Source organism: Crocodylus porosus, unplaced genomic scaffold (assembly GCF_001723895.1).
Source record: "Crocodylus porosus isolate Cpor-Errol unplaced genomic scaffold, CroPor_comp1, whole genome shotgun sequence".
In the NCBI taxonomy this organism is placed as follows: Eukaryota; Metazoa; Chordata; order Crocodylia; family Crocodylidae; genus Crocodylus; species Crocodylus porosus.
Genome location: NW_017728909.1, coordinates 45386488 through 45397945, shown reverse-complemented (window position 1 = coordinate 45397945; position 11458 = coordinate 45386488). Strand labels below are relative to the sequence as shown.

The 11458-nt window shown below is 42.7% G+C and overlaps 1 protein-coding gene across 1 annotated transcript in view; it reads right to left on the bottom strand.

Moving 5' to 3' along the window:
- SERINC5 (serine incorporator 5) overlaps window positions 1-11458 on the bottom strand; it is a 34031-nt gene that overhangs the window by 22163 nt on the left and 410 nt on the right. The window contains exons 2-3 of the mRNA XM_019532186.1: window positions 1870-2048; window positions 1453-1535 (exon numbers count right to left, since the gene is read on the bottom strand). Of these exons, the coding sequence (XP_019387731.1) occupies window positions 1453-1535; window positions 1870-2048 (262 nt within the window). The remainder of the gene's footprint in view (window positions 1-1452; window positions 1536-1869; window positions 2049-11458) is intronic.

The following is an 11458-nucleotide window of genomic DNA, read 5'->3' as shown; positions in this document are numbered from 1 at the left end:
GGGGCCGTGAGCTGACAGGGGCTATCGCTGTTCTGTCACAGTGATGGAAGTACCTAAATTGAAACAGTGGCTTTTGACACAATTAAAAATCCACCATTTCGATTTAGGGAGAGCTAAACCGCCAGCACATGTACAGGCGCCTTTAGAGTGCTAGAAAGGGTCACTGCAACTACAACAACATGGAATCACACCTGTCTACAAATACTTCATAGTCCAGCATGACGGCTTCTATGCAGTCAAACAATAAGGAACTAGGAATATGCAACCAACTTCAGCCTTGTGAATGGATGATTCAGGGATTAGAAGCAGCAAGCAATCTGCCTTAGAACAAATGTAAATTTAAAAAACACAAACTAAATTAAACAATTTAGCAGACAATCCAAGATTTTTGGGTGGGGGAGAAGGTTCTTGATCTGCTTAGAGGTGTGGACACAAATCTAACAAATGTACAAAACCAGGGACAATGAAGTTTTGTTTTTCGGTTTTTCAATGGACAGACAGAAACAGAGTTGAGAAGTTGGGGCATGGGGTGGGAGAGAAGGGGAAAAGTGACAGGAGAGGTGATTAGATTAGACTAGAGGAAGTACTGAATTGCCTCACAAGTACCAGTCCTTACATACAAGGACACAAAAACTAGCACAAGAGACATTATTATAATTTGGCACTATTTGCACTCTTCACGAGCCCTCAGCAGCAAGTCCAAGCACACAGAGAAGTGGGGGCCAATCGTCTGGGCAAATATGCCACAAATCAGTCCTGTACCCTCTGAAAGCTACTCCAATCCCCTTCCCATAACCGACCAGCTGCTCTGCTTTCTGTTCCCTGCCCAATCTGCCACTGCACTGCCTGTCCCCTCCATGATCCATCCTGTGCCACACAGAGACTGCCCTTGCCATTTGTGGTACCCCTGCTGTAGGTCAACAAAATTGGGAGCTAAACAAATTGCAAGATCCTTCATATCCTAATCTCTGGTGATTTAGGAGTGCTTTGTTTCACGCTACATGGCTTGCTGCACCATACTGGGGATAGAACAAGATCTCTTTGCAGCAAGCAGTGTTAGCAGCTATCTTATGATTATGACAGAACTAATTACGTAGGTTGGACAAACCAAAAAGCTGCTGTACGCTCTTAAATGACTTTTCCTTCTGCTTTTTATAAAAAGAAAGCTTACAAACCAGAAGTTCTGGTGTCTTGCTCATATACTCCTGTGCTTGGGCATAAGACCTCATGTTAAAAATGTTTTTTACCACATACACACATAGCAAGGTAAAAATTAAAATCTTATACAACTAAAAGCCAACCCTATCCATTCATTCAGCTACTGGCACTGCCATTACTTCACTCTAAAAAGGGAATGCAGCTGACTCCAATTATCCATGCCATAACGCTTACATATTAGCATCCACACAGTGGCTCAAAAGAAGTAAACTGTAACAAATGAGATAAGCGTACCATCAAGAAACGTTTTCTGATCAGGAATGAAGAAAGCTCCTGAGCACATGGCTACCAGAATTAGAAGCTTAATGAACCAGAACCTGCAACAACAACAGCAAAAAATGTAAATTAAATAAATAATGAAAGAAAGAATGAAGAAGAATGAAAGTATCAGAACAAATGTAAGTTTTCAAAGCAACTAAGTACCGTCTGTCTGTTCCAGATAACACCTGTACTTTTAGTGATTCCTCTGTGCTATGTGGAATCAAATCAGCCTCTACCAGGCTGAACACTCATAAGACTCCTATGTATACAATAATATACATCTGTTGGATGTAAGCCATTAAAAAAATAAATAAATAAAAACCAGAAAAGAAAGGTAATAGGGATTTTAGGAGAGAAGGGGGGAAAAATAAGCAGACAAACTAATCTTACCCATTGTGAATATATGCTCGGCAGCTTTTGCTACTGTTGATTCTGATGGTGAGTAAAAAGAAAATAAAGAAGAAGCATGCCATTCCAAAACAGACTTTGTATACTGCCGAGTACCCCACCAGCTTCTCACATGTTTCACCTGCCTGGAGGTGTCTGCACATCTCCTCATAAAAAGGAATCTGAAAAAAAGTAACAATTTGACATAACACAGGTCTTCCCATAATTAAGCAAACTACATTAAGATAGTTCCTGTGTTGGCAAACTAGCTGCATTTAACACAGAAAAGCTAAGTTTTAATGTCTCCGAAACAGTCTTGGCTACATGGGACATAGTAGGTGAAAATGTAGGATACATCAGCTTGGAATAGTCTAAAGCCAGAAGTGAAACTATTAAACTCTCCTCAGATGCACCCTTCCCTCTGTTGGTGAAATTGTCACCTTAATGCCACATAAAAATAAGTTACTAGAAAGGTAGGAAAATTCCATCCTTTTCCCGCAACTTCTTAAATATTTGCCTTTGAGGCCTTGCCCTAACTCTAAGAGAAAAGCAAACAGGCACACAGATTGGCTTCAGTCTCACCACACTGGTGTGGAAATGAATACCCAGTGAGTGTCTTGAAAAGCAGTTTTCTGTGGACTTGAATCCACCATGTACCATCTCTCTATGTAGCCTGTACCCCACCCTCTTACTGTCAGTGCAGATCCCAAATAGAAACATCTCATTAGGAAAACATCATCAGATGCAAAGAAAAAAGGTCTCCATCCTCAGAGCCACCTTTCTTACCTGAACAGTATAAACATTATGAAAGTGAAGACATTTGCCGGGAACAAACCCCACACGCGTCACAAATTCAAGCAGAATTTCAGTGCATGTCCAGCCTGGGTTGTTTTAAGTACAAGACATGACCTTGTGAAACATACAAAGGTCGTAGAAGATGCACTATACAGAAAAACAGCACAGCTTGAAGGTTTTGGCTTATTATAGCAGAATACCAGATATGCAAAGTTGGAAAGGGGAAAAGACTGCATGGTCTGATTCTCGAGAGTTGTGCCTCCAACTACTGTCACGCTATGGCTAGATGGCCATCTGGGCCAGAATGACTTTAGTCAATATAAATCTAATATACAAAATATGCAAGGCAAAAGCTTATGACTATGCCCCTCCCCCACAAGTGCTTGCTTTGGAGAGTCATTCCTATAAACCTTGCCACTGGTAACAGTTAATCAAATTATAAGATCAATCCACCCAAGCTGAAGGCCAAAAAGAACATGCAATAGAACATGAATTTTTTGGTCAATTATGACAATACAGAGTTAAGACAAGAAAAAGGAGGGGGGTTTAGTACACTAGAAACAAATAAACAAACCAAAGAAGGATTCTCAGCTAGGGTAATCGGCCTATTAGTACATATGCAGAACTGTCAGTAAGCAAGGGGCTTTCCAAATTCTGAACACCCGTCTTCTCTGAGTCTTGAAAGGCTGGGGACATTTCAGAGACTAGAAGTGAGCTATCGTTGTGCAAGCATTCCTAAAGGGTAAACTGAATGGCCAAAGTATGTAAAGGCCTGTCATTCTGATATCAATATCAGCAGTTCCACCACTTTACCTGGCATTGGACAAAGAATTAAAAGGAAACAGGTATAGTTAAACATCAGTGAACACTGTTTATGTAAAACAGATCAGTGTCAAAGCAAAATATTTTTTAATGAAGTTATAAGTTTATTTGATAAAAGGCGTAACAGAATTGATGAATCGGAGGTCTGTGAGAGATCTGCCTTAGTACTGCTCATCATTTTAAGAAATGAAATATGTGCTTTAATGGGTTCTATGATGATCTTTGTCACAGTAAAAACAGGGAATCATCATTAATTGCATGTTTCTAGTGAGGGCTAATAGGCACCTGTTTTTAGCCTTATGCAGCTTAGTTTTTTTTATTAAATGGTCTGGAAGAAAAATTACTAAAGGTCTACAGTTGACATGGACTGCTGAAAGAGAAATAATTATAAGGACAAGTCACTGATAAAGTCACTTGGATTCATTTAAGTTGTTTGGTTGCATCCAAAGTCACATGTAGGAATAAAGAATGCATGTCATCCCTACAGGATAGATGCATATCTTAGGAAGCAATGTCTTAAAACAGTAGAGGGGGAGGGGTGAAAAAAGCTGTGGGAGTTACGCTACTCCACTAAACACGAGCTCCCAGTGAGATGCCACTGCCGAATGGCTAATATGATCCTCGAATGTATAAGCAGCAGAATACTGAGTGGTAGTAAAGAGGTAGTCATAGTTTTAAGTATCCTCCTGGAAAAGATACATTTGAGGAGGGCTGTTCAGTCTAATGAAGTTATAACAAGATTCACTGGATGTATGTGGAACCTAGACAATTCCAACAAAACACTGTAAAAAGGAAGAATAATTAACTATTGGGATAACGTCATAATACTTAAAAGTCAAGACCAAATGTTTCTGTAAAAGATATAAATCAGTTTAAACAGAAGTTTAATTCAGGCTAGTCCCACAGCCTTTGTTACACAGGACTAGATGATCACAATGGTCCCCTTCTGGCCTTATCTCTGAAAACAGTTCTCATCTGGCAGAGTGAGGAATGATTTGTAATGCACTGTTTCAGCACTTACATTTCTCCACAACTCTACAGTGCTCAGAGGAATTAACTCTGTGCAGGACCTGAACACTGAACAAAATGGTTACCTCTGCCAAAAGTTTTCCTGAACTAGAACAGGCAACAAAGCAGCAAGCAGAAGACCCAGGGGAGACAGGAGACCCACTGAGCCCCCAACCCTCCTGCTGGAGTACTGGCCATGGGGCCAGGATACAGCAGTGACTATTTCCTGCCCCTCACAGGAGCAGGTCCAAGGACAAACAAGGTCAGATACCTGTGGCTTTCTGCCACTGTCATTGTAGTACCTGGTTTTCAAATCCCCCCTACTTCCCTACTCCCCATCCCCCCAGTACCTGGCCCACAATTGATTTTGCTGTTTTAATTGCCTAACTAACTGCCTGGTGTTTGCTCACTAACATGGACTTACCACACCAAAGGTGGCCAACCTGTGGCACTCACCTGTGTGTGGCATGCAGCAGATCAGGGAAGGGATGGGCAGCACAGCAGCAGATAGGAGGAAGAAGGGAATTGGAGCGGCACTTGGGGAGAGTGCAAGGCAAAAGAGGTTGGCACCCTACTGTGCTACACTCTGTGCATACTACTTAATTCTGCCAGTTGCCTGACTACTTGTTTATTTGAAGTTTAGTGCCTTCGATAGTGTCTCTCACCCCACTCTCATTAAAAAAAATTAGCCGACTGCAGTGGCGATGCCTACACAGTCAGATGGGTCGCAAATTGGCTAAAGGGCCGCACCCAGAGAGTGGTGGTGGACAGGTCATTTTTTACCTGGAGGGATGCAGGCAGTGGGGTCCCCCAGGGCTTGCACTGTTGGGCCCGCACTGTTCAACATCTTTATCAGCGACTTGGACAAGGGGGTACAAAGCACCTTGTTCAAATTCATGGATGACACTAAGATGTGGGGAGAGGTAGGCATGCCAGAAGGGAGGGACAGGCTACAACTAGATCTGGACAGGTTACGGGGGTGGATGGATGAAAATAGGATGGGATTCAGTACTGACAAGTGCAAGGTGCTGCACTTGGGCAGTAAGAACCACCAGCATACCTACAGGCTGGGGAACTCCCTTCTTGTCAGCACAGTAGCAGAAAGAGATCTTGGAGCCACTATTGATGCCAGGATGAACATGGGCCACCAATGTGAGGACACGGTCAGTAAGGCTAGCCACACCTTGTCATGCATCCACAGATGCATCACGACCAGGTCCAAGGAGGTGATCCTCCCTCTCTATATGACATTGGTCAGGCCGCAGTTGGAGTCGTGCATCCCATTCTGGGCGCCGCACTTCAGGAGGAATGTGGTCAGCATCAAGAGGGTCCAGAGGAGGGCCACTTGCATGATATGCAGCAGGGCAGCCCCTATGAGGAGAGGCTACAGGACCTGGTGGCTGTCTATAAACTTACCAGGGGAGACCAGCGGGGAACAGGAAAGTCTCTGTTCCCCCCCGAGCACTACCAGGAGTAACTAGGAATAATGGCCACAAGTTGACTGAGTAGGTTCAGGCTAGACATCAGGAGGCACTACTTCACTGTCAGGCTGGCTAGGATCTGGAACCAACTTCCAAGAGAAGTGGTGCTGGTTCCTACCCTGGGGGTCTTCAAAAGGAGGCTAGATAGACACCTAGCTGGGGTCATTTGACCCGAGTACTCTTTCCTGCCATGGCAGGGGGTCAGACTTGATGATCTGCTCAGGTCCCTTCTGACCCTACTAACTATGAAGCTATAATGTTCCAAAATACTTGCTTACCTATTTAGATTGTTGTCTTTAAAGACAATAGATGAAAAACCCTGTAATGGATTTTGACTGTTCCTGTGGGGAATTTCCCCAGCAAGATCTGTGTGTAGGTACAATGATACTGGCATAGCTATGCTGGTAATCTCCCCCTTCCAGGACCGTACCAAGACTCCTGGCAGCCCCAGGCAAATTTTTAGTAATCGGGCCCCCATTCACCAAAGATAATGATAATAATTGGACAATGGAAAAAAAATTACCATTTTCAGGCCCTTTTTCTGTCCGGGCCCTGGGTAGCTGCCCAATTCGCGCATGCCTGTGTCCAGCCCTGCCCCCTTCTCCCCCCAATAGACAAGCCCTTAGTCTGTATGTAAAGGTCAGGCAGGAAACAGAAGAAGGCAGAGATCCCAGGAATGGCACCGCAGGGCAGTAGGAATGGTGAGTGTACTGAAACAAAACAGGAGAGCGAGAAATCAGAAACTTTAGGAAGCAGCCTGAGGAAGCAGTGCCAGTGAATACGATGGGCAGAAGACTGCAAAGCAAAAAGAGGAAAACATGGAAGGAAAAGCATGCAGGGTAGCCAAGTGGGGACCATATTACTAAACCTCTCATTCAACCCTTTGTTTAATATCCTAACTCATATACCTACCTCTTTTTTGGTCTTAATCTGCAACCTTGCTCCCCAAAGTCTAAGAGCATAGGGCTGGAATAATCTAACTTTAAAAAACAAAACCAAAACAAAACAAAAAGAAAGAAAGAAAAAGAAAACTTCTGCTGCATCAGTCCCCTCCATTGCCTCTTTCATTAGTTCAAAAGTGAAATGTTTCAGACCCTTTAACACCATCCATGAGTTAGCCCTTCCCTCTCCAAGGCATAATTTCAACCCCATGCCTTGGCTCCAACATGACCAGACTTTTCCTTTTGCTTCTTGCTCAAACAATCCTGATCTTTCTCCCATGCTGCCTTCTATACTTAAAAGTCTCAGAAATTCAAAAATCCACTCATCTTCAAATGCAAAACTCTCCTGAGGCAGTATTTATAAAATGCTGTCAGATAATGAACCAAGACCTATACTTGTTCACTTTTACTGCCATTCTGCTCCACTGAAATGTTTCATCCACCTGCTCAGTCTCATCATGACCTAGATTGCGAGCATACTGGGGCACATTTTTACTGTAAGTCCACACGGTGCCTAGAACAACAGGCCCTGACCCTAGATCAATACATCTATATGCTACTGTGGAACAGAACAATCAAATAAGCAAACACAAACAATTGTTTTACTAGACAGACAACATTTGTTGCTGCCCCCGCCCTGACATTTTTTTAGATACCAAGTTAGAGAGATTTTGTTCCTAAGGCAAATCATTTACTACAGCTTTCAGACTTGGCAAACTTACAGCCAGGAAAGAAGCCAGGATAGCAAAGAATTCAGATGGCCATGAAAAAAAAAATCTCCCAAAAGAAAAAAATCCAAAAACACTTTAAATATGAGCTAGTTTTTATGGAAGAATAAGATTCTTCCCATGTGAAAAAGGATGTTCAAAATGAACATATAAATATCTGAATTCTACACAGACAGCGTAGACAGTGGGTCATATGCCATGCAGGTAACCTAATAAGTTACTAGACCATGTCTGACTATACATGAGAAAAGCCTCTATTTTTACCAGATGGTTGGGCTATACAAACACTGATTAACTAGGCTGCTTACAGCCCAACTTCATTGGCTGCTGAGCAGTGAAGATCCCATTGACAGCAGTAGAAGCAATGGGTGCTCAGAGCCTCTGAAAATATATACATACATCTATTTGTATGTACACATGCACACTAAAATCAATTCATAATTAACATGTTGCAATTTCCCAATCTGGACAGATTTGAAGGTACCCTCTATTTAGACTGGGCTGAATTAACTGCTGAAGACTTTGATCTTTAAACAGCTCAGAAGATAGATACTAAATTAGAGAGGAGTTAAATTAGAGCAAGCGTCATCCAGATGCTTCATTTCTCATTTAAAGCCATCAAATGCCCTAAATTAAGAGAGCAATTATCTCTCCTCTTCATACTAACAGCCACTCCTTTGTGCCACTTCTTCCCACTGCTGTGTGCCAGTGCTGGGATTTCAAGGCAAAGAAGCGGAGGAGAAATTTGGCACTACTGAAAGACATACTGTTGAGGGCTGCTTAGAGATCCTGAAGCATTTTCCTGTTTAGATTGGAATACTCACTGTCAGCAACACAGGCTACATTATATATTTTACTTTAGTATGATTTTTTTTCGGGTGGGGGGAGGGGGGTTATGAATTTGGATATTGTCTTTAGCACATTTTGAGTTCTTTGATTCCAGCAAGTGCAAGTCTAATTCTTGCCAAGTAATTTCAGTATGAAGGTGGTGCACATACCCTGATAAATTAGACTGATGACTTGAAAGTAAGTGGGTCAGGGACAAACATTATGACTCCCACACCTAATACAAAGTCTAAGCAATCAAAGCAGATGCAAAAAAATCAGCCTACCACCTTGAACAGCCGGTTCACCTGGCAAGCATCTTCACTTAGATGTGCACTTCTTGGGAAGGCAGCTGTGAGAAAAGTTTGCTGCAACACTGGTAGAGGGCCCCTTTTTGGACTTCTGCAACTACCTTATTCAGTCAGAAAGGCAAATCTGATGCTAATTTGATTGGGGAAGGGGGAAAAAAACAGGCAGATTCCTGTTGTGTGTTACTTGATTCAGAAAAGCCTAACAAGGAACAGTGAAGGCCCAGAGAAGGGACCTTAGTGTTTCTGGGGGAACCCCAAGGAGATGCTGCTCCCTACTAGTGCTGTTCAGGAACTGGGTTACTGTGGTTGAAGTGTACATATATTTCACTACTCTACTTTTATTGTACCTCTCACATTATTTGAAGCGACTAGCTTTGCAACTCTTGCAAAATTCATGCATCTGGATTTTCACGTATTGCATGTTTATAAAGAGGAGACAAGGACAGGGGGGTTAATTGCCTTTCTTGTTACAATAGTTTAAATAGAATAATGTGTTTCATTTGGGTACTGGGGGCTGAAGGGGAGGATGAGTGGGTTGTGTGGACAGCCACAGCCCCTCTGTGAAAGGAGGTGTAGGCTTGGAAGGAATATTAAGGGAACTGGGGGTATGGAGACTCCTGGTTCTGATTCATGGGAGGAGGTGTGGGAGAGGAGGGGAAGCTGTGGGTGAAGCTATGTTTTTATTTCTCTTATGGAAGGTAATACAAAGGAGTTGGGAAACAAGGTTGGGGTGGGCAAGGGGGCAGGGAAAGAGGGCAGGGAAGAGGAGGGGACACTCTCCTAGGGCAGAGGCAGTGGAGCGGAAGGGGTAGAATAGACTGCTTTTGAATTTGGGGGTGCTGGGTGGGGGGTGCTTTGTTACAACTTCTTATATTTGATTCCATTCCCATGAAGGTTATTCTACCCTTTATTGTAAGCACTCTTTCCAGAAGGGTGGCATATAAGAGTGCCAGTGAGGCTGAAGCTCTGGCAAAGGGTACACAAGAGCTACAGAGGAATTTAGGCGAATTCCTCTGTCAGCAGGATGTCAGCTCTCAGAAGGTGGTGAGGACAGAGGATTAGCATACAGTCACTACTTAAGAGACCCAAAATCAGAAGCAATGCAAAGTCTATAGAACTACATGGGTTCATTGTACAAACCCAACACATCAGCCTGGTGAATTTCCAAGCAGGGGTTTACCAGAGCTGTGACAGCAGCTTGTAGAACTATTTTAAACCAGAGTCTCCTTGCTCTTGAGGCTTTAATTAAAGCTAGTTTGATCTTAACAATGTCAACTGTGGTTAGCAGCCATGGGAACATCATGATTCACACACTTGACTAGGAGTGCCTTCTTATCAAAGGAATCACATCATTTTGCATTTTAGTACCCTATTGGGAGAGGGTATAAAACCATGCCAATTACACTATAGTTTGATAAAACTGTTAAATTGTGTGCCTTCAAGGGATCAACTTTCCCTTTTCCTTACTATTAAACCAATCATAACAGTATAATGCATCTTCACACAGAACCTACAAGCAACCTGTATCAGAAATGTTTGAGGGGACAGGGAGAACTTCTCATCTAAGATCAGAGTCCACTTTGTTTGCTCCTAAAGGATCCTTTTAATTTTCAGTCTGACTAAACAGCAAGAGGGCAAAGCATTGATTTAAAAACCAAAATGAGGCAATTTTTCCTAGCAAGCCTTGTCATCGAGAACAGAACATTTGCTAAGTGCTGGATGACTAGAGCAGTTTGTTGTTCTATCAAATCACATGATGCAAATAAAGCTGACTTTATAGAAAAGCAAAAGATTGTTTATTGAAATGATTTCTACACAACAAAAAAAAGGAAGTCCATTCATCATTCTTATTCTTTCCCATTATAAAATACATTGCAACCATGAACAACTGAAGGTCAGACACAGGACACTGACATTTGTATCTGTAGAGGCTAAGAGACTATTTGTTCATTCTCAAACTAGAACAGTGACAATGCACACAGTGTCACGTTGTATGGTGGACTAACATCTGATAGAGGGGCCAAACTCCTCCAGTTCTATTCTCCAGGTCAGTGCCGCATTTCCTCACAGACAAATACCACCCCCCCACCAGAAACATGCACCTTGTTTTGGGAAGGAAGAATGAAGAAAAGATTTTCCCTTAAAAATACCATTAAGTGGCTGAATATAACAAATTACAGAATACATGACAAGTTATACAGTACAAACCCCACCCCCACTCTGAACATGGACTTTACCCATGGGACCCCAGGTTAGCTAGGTAGATAAAGAGTCTTCTCTATTTTATATTTAGAAAGTTGAGATGCAGAGATGTTAAATGGCCAAAGTTTCCTCCTACTAACATCAAATGTGTAAAAGTCTAAAATTCCTGAATTAAAACAAGTCCAGAATTGGTAATCCTGGTTCCGAGTTCTGTACTAAGAACTTTAAAGAAACCACCAAAAATACCCCCATAAAACTGCTTTTTAAGTCTTACGGAAGGGGAAATATATAACCTCTGCAGTGGGTAGAGAGGGGTAAGGGGGTTAGATTTTTCCCTACTTCTGCCAGGCCTCCTTGCTCTCTGACACAGGCTGCTGTGGACTGGCTGTAACTCCAGCTGGGGACAGACGTCCCACTGCAGCCCTGCAACATGGGCCCCCCTAAGGGGTACCCAAAGCTAGTGTCCCAATCGCTGCCCT